Source organism: Hemiscyllium ocellatum, chromosome 30 (assembly GCF_020745735.1).
Source record: "Hemiscyllium ocellatum isolate sHemOce1 chromosome 30, sHemOce1.pat.X.cur, whole genome shotgun sequence".
NCBI classification, from domain to species: Eukaryota; Metazoa; Chordata; class Chondrichthyes; order Orectolobiformes; family Hemiscylliidae; genus Hemiscyllium; species Hemiscyllium ocellatum.
The window spans coordinates 35,456,137-35,472,066 of NC_083430.1; the positions used below are offsets into that span (position 1 = coordinate 35,456,137).

Consider the following 15,930-nt stretch of genomic DNA (forward strand, 5'->3'; position numbering starts at 1 on the left):
TAACTTTGTACACCCCAGTCCAACACCGGCATCTCCAAATCATGAATTATTTTAAGTTGTCAGGGTGCGCACTCCTGATTTGGCTTCTACTGCCCTCTACTGGAGATTTTCAATAGACTTCTGAGAGCTCCCTCACAACACTCCCACCCTCATGTGGGTGAAAAGCTAGCATAAGGGTAGTGAACTTTGACCTTTTGTTTCTCGCTGCCCCCACATCCTTTCACTCCATCTTCCCATTCTTCCTGGGGTTTGGTGGGATTGGCCACTGAAAGAATGGAAAAGTGCAGCCAAGATCCTTTTATTTTTTAAAAATTTTATTAAACAGTGCAGTTTACAAACAATTAATATTAACAGCTGTATACAGAAAAAACAGCAATTTACAAGGGAGGGGAGAGACAAAGCCAAACCAGTTTTCAGGGAAATGAGGACAAACCTCCAAGGTCCTTTTAATTATGTAAGTAATTACTGTTGAACTGAATGACTTTTTAGACCATCTCTGATGGCAGATGAGAATCAATCACATTGTAGATTAGATTACTTACAGTGTGGAAACAAGCCTTTCGGCCCCACAAGTCCACACCTAACACTACGGGCAATTTAGCATGGCCAATTCACCTGGCCTGCACATCTTTAGACTGTGGGAGGAGACCGGAGCACACCCACAGGGGGGATGCGCAAACTCCACACAGTCTGTTGCCTGAGGTGGGAATTGAACCCGGGTCTCTGGCACTGTGAGGCAGCAGTGCTTGCCACAGTGCCACCTGAGGACTTGTAGTGAGTCTGAGACAACATGTAGGCCAGACTGAGTAAGGAGGTCAGATTTCAATTCCTAAAGGGCATTGTTTGTGATAATCGACGCATAGTCACCATTAGATTAGTTATTAGTTCCAGATTTTTGTTGGATTCAAATTTCACCAACTGCTCAGGTGAGATTCCAACCCACCTTCCATAGCATGAGAGTAGGACTCTAGCCCAGAGACAATATCACTACATCTCTGCCTCTCCTTAAGAATCTAAATGAGAAAGTACTCAGAGGGAACAGAACACTTCGTTGTTTTCTAATTAATCTGTTCAGAGATGTATGACACACCCTTGGAGCAGGTGGGACTTAAACCTAGGCCTCTTGGCTCTGAGGTAGGGACAAAAGCACTTGACAGATGTAATCATCACCGATCTGGAACAGAATGTCACGAACTATCACTACAATAAACACATGGCTGTGACTCAGTTTGGTATGCTCCCTTACGTGGAATGAAGGTTGAAACATTGGAATCTAAGCTGAGTCATCTAGCGGAGTAGTGAGGGCGTTAGAGATGCTTTCCTTCTGGAGAAGAGAAAAGAGAAGCTCATTTCATAGTTTTAATATCAATGGTCTAAATACTCAAGTGGCCCAGGCTAATTCTCTGGGGAGCTGGATTCAAATTGCAGCTGATGAAATTTAAATTCAATTAATAAGTGAATAATGAAAGCTAGTCTCTGTAATTGTGAGCATCAAGTTACTGTTAATTATCATATAAACCTATTTGGTTCACTAATGCCTTTTAGGAAAGGGAATGTGCCATCTTTACATGGGCTGGCTTATATGTGATTCTACATCTAAAGTCATGCGGTTGACTCTGAAATGGCCGAGTAAGCCACTCCGTACAATTTAGGAGGGATAATAAATGCTGGCCTCACCAGGGACTCCATGTCCCAGAAAAGAATAAAATTAAAAATCCATGCAAGAGGTTTGCATTTAGGTAGTGCCCCTTTAAACCTCAAGCTTTCAGTTTTTATCATCAAGGGAGAACTCCCCTGGTCTCCTTTGAAATAGGGGCCATATTATTCTGTGACCATCTGAGAGAGAAGATGAGCCCCAGTTTTACATTTCCTGGAAGGATGGGTCTGTAACAGTGCAGCACTACCTCAGCGCAGCACTGGAGAGTCAACCTTGATTGGGTCCTTGGCTGCACCAGTCAAGGTAAACGTGAACGATCCTGTGGCAACCCTTCATAGAAAAGCAAAAACAGAAGTTGCTGGAAAAGCTCAGCAGGTCTGGCAGCAGCTGTGAAGAGAAATCAAAGTTAATGTTTTGGGTCCATTTCAAAGAGAAGCATTGGATTCCTCTGGGTGCCGATCACATTCCCTCACCAGAAATTTCCAACAGCGTTGCTGCTCCAAGTGTAGCATTTCCTCGATGTAACATCCTGGCCAACATTCCCTCCCCAACAAGTCGCGGTCAAAAAAGTTAACTTGCAATTAATGGGATCTACCTGTGCACCTATTGGCCATGGTGGTGCTAAACTGTGTAAAATTAGTCATGTTGCAAATTGGATTGGTGCACTTGATACACGTTGAGGTGTGTTGAGCTGCAATAATGATACATTGGGTCCCCAATTTATGAATGTCTGACTGACAAATGCAATGATATACAGAGGTGCCATTTTAAAGACCCAACATATGACGGTTTCATGTACCTATGAAAAACTGCTATATGCTGTCTGGCATGGTATATAAATCGACTTGTGAGTTGACTCCGGAACTGAACGTGTTTACAACCCAGGGGGTTGTACAGGGGGTTTCCCTTTTATTCTGTGATAACTTCCAGGAAATCAATGCATTTTATCGCTGTGCTGAAAAATTCCAAGCATTTTTGTCTTGATTCCATTCAGGTCTGACCCGAGATGAAAGTGAACTGAGTACATCTCAGAAGCGTTTAGCGGTGAGGTAGGTATAGAATACACACGCAGGAAGATGTGGGCTGGATTTGCAAAGAGTGATTTCTTCGGAAAATAAGAATGATAACTGTTTTTGTGAGTAATACCATCCATCTGAAAAACTTTGAGATGTTAATCCAAACTTGTTAAACCAACGCTTCCCAAACTTTCTCCCATTATGAAGTTCAGTCGGACCAAAATGTTTCATTTACTGGTTTTACTGGTATTTCGTACTGGGACTGAAACCAGTGCTGCCTTAGAGTTTGTGAACCCAGAAATTTGTCTGGTGACCCTGTTAGCTGTTGCACCTTCCAGTTGGAAAGCTTTGCATTAATCACTTCCACCAAAATAGGGAGCAAAGAAACAGCTTGGTTTTATTTGTAGCACTTTATGATATAATTTCAACTGTGCTTATTCATTTGCGATAACACTTGTCATATTTGTTGGTAGTTTTAGGTAAGTAGTAAGTTACAATAACTTGCATTTATATCATACCTTCAATTCAGCACATTTGCTTGAGGTATTTCACAGGAATATTACCAAACAGAATTTGACACCAAGCTGCGTAGGATATATGAGGGCAGATGACCAATGTTTAGTCAGAGGTAGGTTTCTGGGAGGGTCTTAAAGAAGGAGAGAGAACTAGACAGGGAAAGAGAATTAAGGAGTGAATTCAAGAGTTGAGGCTGTTAGCAATTAAGACACATCTGAGAATGGCGGAGTGCTGATACATCAGCAATGTTTCAGATTGCAGAGGCTTGTAGAGCTGGTAGTGATTAGATGGATGGGGAGAGCTGGGTACGTAAAGGGACTTGAAAGCTAGAGTGAGAATTTTGTTCAAAAAAATATCAGAGCTTCAAACCTTGAAAATGATTTTCTTCTTAACGGAGAAGGAGCTGGCTAGAAGTGAATTAATTATATGTTCTTAACTACAATCCAAAAGATTCAATGTCATAATCCAGTGAACCTATAGCTTACTGTTCTTAATCTATACCCTTTGTTATCATCACAGTTAGTTCTCTCTTGGTTTGATACAGAATAACACTGAGGTTACATATTGTTGGGAATAGGAAATAGCCAGTGAGAGAGACAGAGAAAGCACAGGTCAAAGCTTTTGACCAGCTAAGGATTTTGTTTCAAATGGGGAAGCCATTGACTTGAAATGTATACCGCCACCGGCCAATAAAATATATTTAAATGTCACCATCGACTGGCTCCCCCATTCACCATTGTCTTTCCATTAAACACTGTGATGCAACATCTTAATTGTATGTAGCTTTTCCTGTAACATTTTTGAATTATGATGTTTTTATTGGTGCTTTCAGGCGAATACCAAGTCTCCTTGAGTATTTGAGCTACAATCTCAACTTCATGGGCATCCTTGCAGGACCTCTGAACTCATACAATGATTACATCAGCTTCATTGAGGGCAGAAACTTTGAGGTTGGAATGAACCATCCTGCCATTGGGAAGAAAAGCAACAAGTGCCCTCCAAATGAACCTTCATCTCTGGTATGCCAAAATACTGGACGTTGTTTTAGCTTTTCTTAAAATTTTCTTTAAAAGGTAAAAAGCACCCACATGAATACATTGTTACATTTATGGACTGTAATGCTAATTTAGACTTTGTTACATTAGTAAAGGGGGATTCATGAGCAGAGGGATCTGGGTGTGTGTGTGTACATTTGGCATGGATGATTACAGGACAGGTTGAAAGAGTTTGTGAACTGTTCTTCCGCAAAAAGGGCATAGATTTAAAAAATGGAAGTATTGTTAAACCTGGCACAGCCTCAATTTGGAGTACAGAGTCCAGTTTCCAAGTTCCAGTGGGACTTTATAGGGCCTGAGCCATCGGGGCTCTGGGGAGATTTCTCATGGAATTGGACAAGAATTCCAGCGATGCTCATCTCAACATCAGGAGCATTTACTTCATCTTTTGCTGAGCAGCGATGCAGGTTTCTCACTAGGCTGCAGTGAGTCACCAATTGATGGGGATTACAGCTTGTTAGACACCTCACTAATGCTACATCTCAGCTCATTAACGAACCCGAACTCTGTTTGGCCAGGCTCATCTATCAAACCGGAATCCTCAACATGGCTGTCAGGGTGGGTACCTAGCGACTTCAGCTCTCCGCTGGCTGTGAGGACCCTCCATGTTGATCAGCCCCAACAGGGCACGATCCATGGGCATCAGCTGTTCACATCCCTTTCCATAGACATTGGCATCCAACACTTGTCAACTCCTCAAAGTCATTATTTCACCTCTTCACTGCACTAGTAGGCCACTTAGGAAGCACAGACTTGCATTGTACGGCACACTAGTAACTAGCATTGAAAGGCTACACCAGAGATGCTTTGTCAGTATGATCAGACAAATAAGTCATGGATTGGACCAAGTTGTGTCTTGGGGCTGCTTGCTTGTTCCCTAAGTGCTCACTCACTTTGTGTTCATCTGCATGTTCACAGTATCCAAGCTGAGCCAGGTTGGGCCTGTTTGCACATTGATGCCTCAACCAGGATCAAAGGTCATTGGTACTAATGTAATGATGAAATGTCTTCATGCACGGCTCACTCAGTCATCAATCTAGCACCTACAGCATATGGCAGATGCCTGTGTGGCGAATATCCTCCACATTTATTCAACCATGTGGGAACATAGTGGGACTAGTCACCAGTACAGTCAGAGAGGATTGTCAGTATCAGTTAGAGGTCTCAGTCCAGAGACTTGGCCACGGTCAGTAGTCAGCTTGGAATGTTCACCATCAAGGGATTAGTCCAAATGAAACTTGGGGGGTGAATAGAACTGCCACCAGCAGTCAGGGGAATCACACTGTCAGTGACAGAACTCCAAAGATAGCAGTTGGAGTCTGGATGGTCATCTCCAGCAGCTGCAGGCTGAAGTCTGTCAGAGAATTGGTGAATACAGTCCTGGGTGTGTGTCCAGTGATTGTTAAAGGGAGCTGCTGGTGCATCAGAGCTGATGTAAACAGTGAAGAAACAAATTCAGTTGTAGAGGGAATGTATAAAAAGGCTAGTGCATTATTTCATTAAGGCTATGGTGCAGAAGTAGGCCATTCAGCCCAACTGATCTGAGCTGGTATTTCTATTCTATTTTAGCCTCCTCCTGCTTATCTAACTTCACCAGTATACCCTTCTGTTCCTTTAGTGAACATGTACTTGCCTTTCTCTGACAGTTTCCTTGATCTCAGGATGCCCCAAAGATATTTACAGCCAACGAAGTACTCCGAGTGAAGTGCAGTCACCGTTGTAATCCAGGAAATGTGGCACAGCAAGATCCCAGAAAAATTAGTCAGTAACATCTGACCTAACGGTTTTGCTTTTGAAAGTGAATGGAACAAAGAAAACAACCCCCCAAAGCAAGACATTAATTTGGCAGGAGAACCCAGTGTCTGTGATGGGCAGAATTAGGGTGAGCATTGGGGTGTATTTCTTTTACTCACAGGCCACAGCTGCAGCACACTGCCTTAATTCTGTACCAGCCAGACATCGTGCTGAGTGAGGTGGCATTGCCATGGACTTGGGCAAAAGATCCTGGCCAGAGTGGCCTTCAGCTAAACCCAGCTGGCAAAGTACTCCATTTTGTCATACAGAACTTGTCAAAAAAGTGACATAGTTTAGTTTTCCACATGTGCTGGCTGATAAACCTGATTCTTTGGAAGTTGTATCCCACTTGAGGCAGAGCGTGCTTTGCAGTCTCTGTTTTCTCTGTAGAGAGCTCCACATAGTGGCTCTAGTTGGTCACTGCATCCTCTTGAACTGATGGTTCATTGTGATAAGTGACTGAAGTCACCTTGCAGAGTTCAGTGTTAATGTTAAACAAATAGTTTTACCTATACAACTGGATATCTCTGAGTTCGAATAGTTTACTATTTAGATATCAGCTGCAGCTCAGTGGAAAGCATTCACTTTGGAGTCAGAATGTCCACTTCGAGTCCCAGCCCATTGATTTGAGCTCAACTTCAAATTGATATTCCAGTGCAATGCTGAGGGTGTGCTGCACTGTCAGAGGTGCTGCCGCTTAGATCAGACATTAAAAACCTGGATCTTGTCTATGCTTTTAAGTGGATATAAATGATCCCATGATTGTTCATTCAGAAAAGGGCAGTGGAATGCTCTCTAGTGTCCTGGCCAATATTTATCCCTGCAATGAAATTGTTAAATAATGTTATAAACTCATTATCTCACTGCATCCTCAAGCTTGTCATGTGCAAGTTCACTGTTTTGTTTCCTATGACACAACAGTCACTCCACAAATAGTATCTATTTGGCTGTTTGCACTTTGCACTTTAGTTAGCACTTTGAGGCATCCTGTGGTCAAAGAGATGTACAGCATGGAAACAAACCCTTCGGTCCAACCCGTCCATGTCGACCAGATATCCCAACTCAATCTAGTCCCATCTGCCAGCACCCAGCCCATATCCCTCCAAACCCTTCCTATTCATATACCCATCCAAAATGTTGCAATACTACCAGCCTCCATCACATCCTCTGGCAGCTCATTCCATACACATACCACCCTCTGTGTGAAAAAATTGCCCCTGAGGTCTCTTTTATATCTTTCCCCTCTCACCCTAAACCTATGCCCTCTAGTTCTGGACTCCCCAATCCCAGGGAAAAGACTTTGCCTATTTATTCTATCCATGCCCCTCATAATTTTGTAAACCTCTGTAAGGTCACTCCTCAGCCACCGATGCTCCAGGGAAAACAGCCCCAGCCTGTTCAGCGTCTCCCTGTAGCTCAGATCCTCCAACCCTGGCAACATCCTTGTAAATCTTTTCTGAACCCTTTCAAGTTTCACAACATCTTTCCAATAGGAAGGAGACCAGAATTGCATGCAATATTCCAACAGTGGCCTAACTAATGTCCTGTACAGCCACAACATGACCTCCCAACTCCTGTACTCAATACTCTAACCAATAAAGGAAAGCATACCAAACGCCTTCTTCACTATCCTATCTACCTGCGACTCCACTTTCAAGGAGCTATGAACCTGCACTCCAAGGTCGCTTTGTTCAGCAACACCCCCTAGGACCTTACCATTAAGTGTATAAGTCCTGTTAAGATTTGCTTTCCCAAAATGCAGCACCTCGCACTTATCTGAATTAAACTCCATCTGCCACTTCTCAGCCCAATGGCCCATCTAGTCAAGATCCTGTTGTAATCTGAGGTAACCCTCTTTGCTGTCCACTACATCTCCAACTTTGGTGTCATCTGCAAACTTACTAACTGTACCTCTTATGCTCGCATCCAAATCATTTATGTAAATGACAAAAAGTCGAGGGCCCAACACTGATCCTTGTGGCACTCCACTGGTCACAGGCCTCCAGTCTGAAAAACAACCCTCCACCACAACCCTCTGTCTTCTACCTTTAAGCCAGTTCTGTATCCAAATGGCTAGTTCTCCCTGTATTCCATGAGATCTAACCTTGCTAATCAGTCTCCCATGGGGAACCTTGTCAAATGCCTTACTGAAGTCCATATAGATCACATCTATTGCTCTGCCCTCATCAATCTTCTTTGTTACTTCTTCAAAAAACTCAATCAAGTTTTGTGAGACATGATTGCCCACGCACAAAGCCATGGTGACTATCCCTAATCAGTCCTTGCCTTTCCAAATACATGTACATCCCATCCCTCAGGATCCCCTCCAACAACTTGCCCACCACTGAGGTCAGGCTCATTGGTCTATAGTTCCCTGGCTTGTCCTTACCACCCTTCTTAAACAGTGGCACCACGTTTGCCAACCCCCAGTCTTCCGGCACCTCACCTGTGACTATCGATGATACAACTATCTCAGCAAGAGGACCAGCAATCACTTCTCTAGCTTCCCACAGAGTTCTCAGGTACACCTGATCAGGTCCTGGGGATTTATCCACCTTTAACTGTTTCAAGACATCCAGCACTTCCTCCTCTGTAACATGGACATATTGCAAGATGTCACCATCTATTTCCCTACAGTCTATATCTTCCATATCCTTTTCCACAGTAAATACTGATGCAAAATATTCATTTAGTATCTCCCCCATTTTTTGTGGCTCCACACAAAGGCCGCCTTGCTGATCTTTGAGGCTTCCTATTCTCTCCCTAATTACCCTTTTGTCCTTAATATATTTGTAAAACCCCTTTGGATTCTCTTTAATTTTATTTGCCAAAGCTATCTCATGTCCCCGTTTTGGCCACCTGATTTCCCTCTTAAGTATGCTCCTACTTTCTTTATACTCTTCTAAGGACTCACTCGATCTATCCTGTCTGTACCTGACATATGCGTCCTTCTTTTTCTCATCCAAACCCTCAATTTCTTTAATCATCCAGTATTCCCTATATCTACCAGCCTTTCCTTTCACCTTGACAGGAATATACTTTCTCTGGATTCCTGTGGTCTCATTTCTGAAGGCTTCCCATTTTCCAGCCGTCCCTTTACCTGCGAACATCTGCCTCCAATCAGCTTTTGAAAGTTCTTGCCTAATACCGTCAAAATTGGCCTTTCTCCAATTTAGAACTTCAATTTTTAGAACTGGTCTATCCTTTTCCATCACTATTTTAAAATGAATAGAATTATGGTCACTGGCCCCAAAGTGCTCCCCCACTGACACCTCAGTCACCTGCCCCACCTTATTTCCCAAGAGTAGGTCAAGTTTTGCACATTCTCTCGTAGGTACATCCACACACTGAATCAGAAAGTTGTCTTGTACACACTTAAGAAATTCATCTCCATCTAAACCTTTAACACTATGGCAGTCCCATTTGATGTTTGGAAAGTTAAAATCCCCTACCATAACCACCCTGTTATTCTTACAGATAGCTGAGATCTCCTTACAAGTTTGTTTCTCAATTTCCCTCTGACCATTGGGGGGTCTATAATACAATCCCAATAAGGTGATCATCCCTTTCTTATTTCTCAGTCCCACCCAAATAACTTCCCTGGATGTATTTCTGGGAAAATCCTACCTCAGTACAGCTGTAATGCTATCCCTTATCAAAAATGCCACTCCCCCTCCTCTTTTGCCTCCCTTTCTATCCTTCCTGTAGCACTTGTATCCTGGAACATTCAGCTGCCAGTCCTGCCCATCCCTGAGCCATGTTTCCATAATTGCTATGATATCGCAGTCCCATGTTCCTAACCATGCCCTGAGTTCATCTGCCTTCCCTGTTAGGCTCCTTGCATTGAAATAAATGCAATTTAATTTATTAGTACTACCTTGTCCCTGCCTGCCCTGGCCGTTTGACACACCTCTGTTCTCAGCTATATCCATCTCAGATTGATCTCTTTCCTCACTATCCCCCTGGGTCCCACCCCACCCCTCACCCCCACCTTACAAGTTTAAATCCTCCCAAGCAGTTCTAGCAAATTTCCCTGCCAGTATACTAGTCCACTTCCAATTTAGGTGCAATCTGTCCTTCTTGTACAGGTCACTTCTACCACAAAAGAGATTCCAATGATCCAAAAATGTGAATCCTTCTCCCATACACCAGCTCCTCAGCCATGTATTCATCTGCTCTATTCCTGCCCTCACTAGCTCGTAGCACTGGGAGTAATCCAGATATTACTACCCTTGAGGACCTCCTTTTTAAAATTCTACCTAACTCTCTGTAATCTCCCTTCAGAGTCTCAACCTTTTCCCTTCCTATGTTGTTGGTTCCAATGTGAGCAATGACCTCCTGCTGGCCTCTCTCCCCCGTGAGAACATTCTGCACCCTCTCTGAGACATCCTTAATCCTGGCACCAGGGAAACAACACACCATTCTGCTTTTTCTCTGCTGGCCACAGAAACGTCTGTCTGTACCTCGGACTACAGAATCCCCTAACACAATTGATCTCTTGGAAGCCAATGTCCCCCTCGTTGCATTAGAGCCAGTCTCAATACCAGAAACTTGGCTGTTCGTGCTACGTTCCCCTGAGAATCCATCACCCCCTACATTTTCCAAAACAGCATACCTATTTGAAATGGGTATATCCACAAAAGACTCCCGTACTAGCTGCCTACCTCTCTTACCCTTCCTGGAGTTAACCCATCTATGTGACTGTATCTGAGACTTTCGCCCCTTCCTATAACTGCCATCCATCACATACTGTTGCTGTTGCAAATTCCTCATCGCTTCTATTTGTCTCTCCAAACGATCCACTCGATCTGATAAGATTTGCATCCAATAGCATTTATGGCAGATATAATCCGCAGTAACCTTTAAACTCTCTTTAAACTCCCACATCTGACAAGAAGTACATACCTCTGCAAAGGCTATTTTTGCTCCTTCACAATCTATAGACCCAGAAAATAACACCGTCTTATTCCTCTACAAACACCGCCCCAGGTTAAAATAATAGCTATGGCTTATATTTGAAGTTTAATCAAGAGACGTATCTCCAAACGCATATAATCAAGAAAGAACCCACTATACTCACTACTGCAGCTTTTCTCTTGGACAGACGTAAAACAACAATTAATTTATCTGATTCTGTGCTGTGAACTTCGCCCAACAGTTCCTCCAAGATTAGTTGTGAATTTCACTGTTTGTTAATTTTCCCAGATGCACTCCGATGTCCTGCAATACACAAATTCAAAAACAGCAAAGACAGTAACTGTGCAGGTTTTTTTTCTCTCTCTCTCTCTCTCTCTCTCCTGCATTGTCCTCACCATGTGCTTCCTTTGTCTGCTCTTCTCCCTTTTAAATTGCTGTTGTTTTGACTTTTTTTCCCAAAGTTCCAAAACAATACAACAGCATATAAAACAGTAATTGCTGCTCCTGGAATTCAAGGAAATCACCTCCAATACCTAAAATACCTCAAAAAAAGGAGCAGCTCTTACAGCCAGAAATTTTTCCTGTCTTCCATCTTGGATTACCCAGAATCCTCATAAAAGGAGTTAGATGTATGGAAACTCTTCTTGAAATTCTATGAAAGGTAGTGCTTGCAATATCTTATTGAGTTAATAGGATCATTGGAACAAGAGGAGCCCATTTAATTCTACCATGTTTTACCATTCATTTGGATTCTAGCTCATCTATGCCTCAACTGCAGTTTTCTGCCTTTGATCCATATATCCTGATGTCAATAGCCACCAACAAATCTGTGTGTTTAGAACTTCAACTAACCCCAGCATCAAAGGAGGAATGTTTCCATCAGCGTTGTAACAAAGGAACCTCAATAACATTTCACAACAAGTGTCTTATCCCCATTGCCCTGCAAAACTTTCCTCTTGAAGTATTTCTCCTGTTCCTTTTGGGGGAAAGTGGGTTTTTGATCTGCTTCCACAGTTCTTTAAGCAATGCACTCCAGATGATAACAAGTTGTCAAGTTTTTAAAAATGCTCATCTCCCCTTTTGATTCTTTTGTTGGATTCAGCTGTTCATTCATGAAACAAAATATGTTTAGAAGCAAAAAATATACATTGAGCATTGCGCATTTGGGGAAGCTGGCAATGAACTAGAGAGAGTTTGGGTTTGATTGATATCTCGTGTATTAGGGATTTTACAATGTTTTACCATGAATCATCTGTTGCTGTGGATTTTCCTTATTGACTGAGATTTAATTGATTCTTTCTGCAGGGTGCTGTAGGATGCAAGATCCTGATCTGTACTGTTTGTGTATTTATGCATCTGTACTTGTTAGATGTATTTCCCATCTCCTACAACACAGACAGCACCTTCATTGCCACAGCATCAATCCCTGTACGCTTACTGTATCTCTACATTTCCAGCCTGGCCTGCAGACCCAAATATTATTTTGCCTGGACTATAGGTAAGGATAAAATTAGACAGCAGTTTTGGGGACTAAGTACATAAATCATTAAACACCAGCAGGTAGATACAAAACATAAGTAACAAAGTGAATGGAATAAAACAGAGTGCTGGAGAAGCTCAGCAGATATGGCAGCATCTGTAGAGGGAGAAACTAAGTTAACATTCCAAATCCAGTGACTCTTTGTCGTACACTTCTGTCAAGGAGTCACTGGAATTGAAATGTTAGCTCTGTTTTCTCTCTACAGGTGCTGCCAGACCTTCTGTGTTTCTCTATTCAGTTCTGGGTATTGAATGTCATCAGGGATATACAGGCTAGAGAAGGTATACAGGCTCAGCTACACCAGAATAATACCTGGGTTAAAAGGACTGAAAAAAATAATATGGAGGTGACTTGCATTGTCAAGGTGAGAGTAAAAGATTAAAGAATGAGTCAGATGAGTTCTTGGTAAGAAAAAGATTTGATAGAAATGATTCCACTCTGGTGGGACACTCCAGAACAAGGGGTCAGAATGTTACAATTAGAGCCAGGCTGTTCAAGGGGGATGGCAGGAATCGCTTCGAATGGTGGAAATCTGGAATTCTCTCCTTAAAAATGCTGGAGATCACATGAACATTTCAAAATGACAATTGATAGATGTTCGTTAGGGAAGGAATTATGGGTTACTAAAACCAAAGTTTGTAAATACAGCTTGGTTTGTGACATTCTAATTGAATGGTGGGATAGGTTTAAAATCAGAATGGTCTCCCCCTATTCCAATGCTCTGAAGAGGGAATTGACACCTCACTCTGGTTTCTGGATTAAAACCTCCATGTAGCCTCTCCTAGACAAATTAGGACAAGTGTCTTTCCTCTGTCACACAGCAGAGGCTGAAGTGAGGTGTAATGAGCTTTCAGTGTCTCAGTAAGACCATAACGAAGGTGAGATGACAGTGACACTGCCTCAAGTACCTACAGCATTTGGGTAATGAGGGATACATGGTGGCCATATAGGAGAATGATTCTACTGTTCGGTTACAAACTAGTGGGAAGGGATCTTTTACATCCACTTGAGCAGACAGTTGCAAACTCAGTTTAGCATCTCATTTGAAAGACAGGATTTTTCACAGTGACTGATATCTCAGCCTAGATTTTGTATTCAGGTTCCTGGAGTTGGGATTTGAGTTTCTAGCCTTTCACCTTGTAAGTGAGTTTGCTACAATTGAACTGTGGCAGACACCCCATGATGTGAAAAATGGTTTTAAATGCTTTTTGTGCTTTTATAGCCCACATAATATATATCGCAGATGGTCAGGTTCTTTTGGATTTGATATCTCAAAGTTTATTGACAACTATTTACAAGGATGCAATGCCATAAACGTATACAGTCTGAGTTCTACTGTATGTTACTGTACATATACATGATTACATAACATCACTGACTCCATTACACAACAAGTGAATGAATGCCAACGTGGAGGGGGGTAATTTTACCCTGGAACATCACATATAATGATGTTGTGTAACTATCTTAAAGATACAGTGTCAGCATGGTCTGCTATCTGTGCTGTAATATAACAGCTTTTGTTTGAACAGGTTGTGGTGCCTGACTCCAGCCCTTGGGCTGTGGGTACCACGTGATGGGACTAGCTCTGAATGTGTTTGCTTTGCACGCAGCTGATGCCGTCAATAATGCTGCAGGGTTTGGCTTTTCTGGATACGACGGTCGAGGGAAGCCTTGCTGGGACTTGTTCTCCAATCTCAACATCGTCAAGGTAGAGGTAAGAAGTTATAGTTACCTTGCACCTACACGTATACTCACAAACGTTTACCACAAGCTGGATGAACTGTAATATATTGCTGCTTTTCTTTTTCAGTTTGCAACAAGCATGAAGATGTTTATTGACAACTGGAACATACAAACAGCACTGTGGCTCAAAGAGTAGGTAGCTCTGGTCAAAGGTTCATTGTCCACTTCATACCATGTTACTTAGTGCTCCAATGAAACAAAGTGCTGGAGAAATTCAGCAGGTCTGGCAGCATCTGTAGAGAGGTGAAAGTGGGTACTGCAGATGCTGGAGATTAGAGTCAAGATTAGAGTGGTGCTTTGCTTTTCCAGCATCTGTGGAGAGAGAAACTGATGTTTTGTGACTGGTATGAATCTTAGATGCACATGGATTCCAATGAAGAGTCAGATCAGACACAAAATGTTAACTTTGTTTCTCTGTCCATAAATGCTGCCAGACCTGCTGAGTTTCTCCAGCACTTTGCTTTTATTTATGATCTGCAGAATTTTGCTCTCGTATATTATCCTAGGTTGTTGGGTCCTGTGGATAATTATTTTTTATACAACACTGCCTGGATGGTGGGGTGAAGCAGATTTAATAATAGCATTCAAAAGCACCACCACCTGCTGCTGCTCCTTCTTGAAGCCACACATCTCCTTGTCTTGGAAAGACAGTGCAAGTCCATTATAATGTGAACAAATAGACCAAGAGTTCATGTATTGTGCAAAGGTCTCATGTCTCATCAGAGCCCCAGATCTTTTAGTCTGCATCAGGGAGGATACATCGCATGCTGACTACAATTTAATTTGCTCTCTTACCATGTTACCTGGACCTTTCAACCTTCTGTTGGTAGCTCCTCAGGTGAGGGATTGACAAAACAGGATGCCCCCTCACCATTTTACGCTAGACCGTTCCTAACAGCAGATAGTGTTCAGCCTCATCATCACCCCCTCACCCTGACACTCACTCCCTCATTCCTGACAGTATTCAACTTCCCTCATCCCAACATCAAGCCTTCCTGGTTCACTCTCACTCCATGCAAATAACCAAAACAGCCCCACCCACTCTCCAACAATCCGAATTTTTCCATCATCAGCCAGAGAGGAACTTGTGCTGAACTTGAAAAGGGTAAACATAAAAGCAAAATGCTACGGATGCTGGAAAACTGAAATAAAACCGAGACTAATGGAGAAACTCGACAGGTTTGGCAGCACCTGGGGAAACAGAAACAAAAGGACATAGGCAGGTTGATGGAATGGGCAGAAAGATGGAAGATCAACTTTAATGTGGAGAAATGCAAAGTATATCACTTTAGTAGAAAGCACATGGAGCGACAGTGAAAATGTAAAGATGCAATTCTAAAATGGTTGCAGAAGCAGAGGAACCTGGGTATATATGTGCATTAGTGATTGCAGTTGGTAGGACAGGTCAAGAGAATGGCTAATAAAGCTTATGATATCCCAGGCTTTGTTAGTAGGGGCACATCGTACAAAAGCAAGGTTATGTTGATCTGGTTAGAAAGGCATTTGGCATGATTGCCTTCATTCCTTTGAGTATAAGAGTTGAGACATCATGTTGAGATTGTACAGGATGTTAGTAGTGCCTCTTCTGCAATACTGTGTCCAGTTCTGGTCATCCAGTTATAGGAAAGATATTATTAAATTGGAGAGGGTTCAGAAGAGATTTACCAGGATATTGCTGGGAGTGGAGGG

The 15,930-nt window shown here is 42.5% G+C and overlaps 1 protein-coding gene across 5 annotated transcripts in view; it reads left to right on the plus strand.

Moving 5' to 3' along the window:
* LOC132830004 (lysophospholipid acyltransferase 2-like) overlaps positions 1 to 15,930 on the plus strand; it is a 93,929-nt gene that overhangs the window by 68,498 nt on the left and 9,501 nt on the right. For all 5 annotated transcript variants that reach the window (XM_060847462.1, XM_060847461.1, XM_060847463.1 and 2 more), the window contains 5 exons: positions 2,652 to 2,706; positions 4,022 to 4,208; positions 12,261 to 12,453; positions 14,109 to 14,212; positions 14,309 to 14,373. In XM_060847462.1, coding sequence (XP_060703445.1) covers positions 2,652 to 2,706; positions 4,022 to 4,208; positions 12,261 to 12,453; positions 14,109 to 14,212; positions 14,309 to 14,373 — 604 coding nt within the window. The remainder of the gene's footprint in view (positions 1 to 2,651; positions 2,707 to 4,021; positions 4,209 to 12,260; positions 12,454 to 14,108; positions 14,213 to 14,308; positions 14,374 to 15,930) is intronic.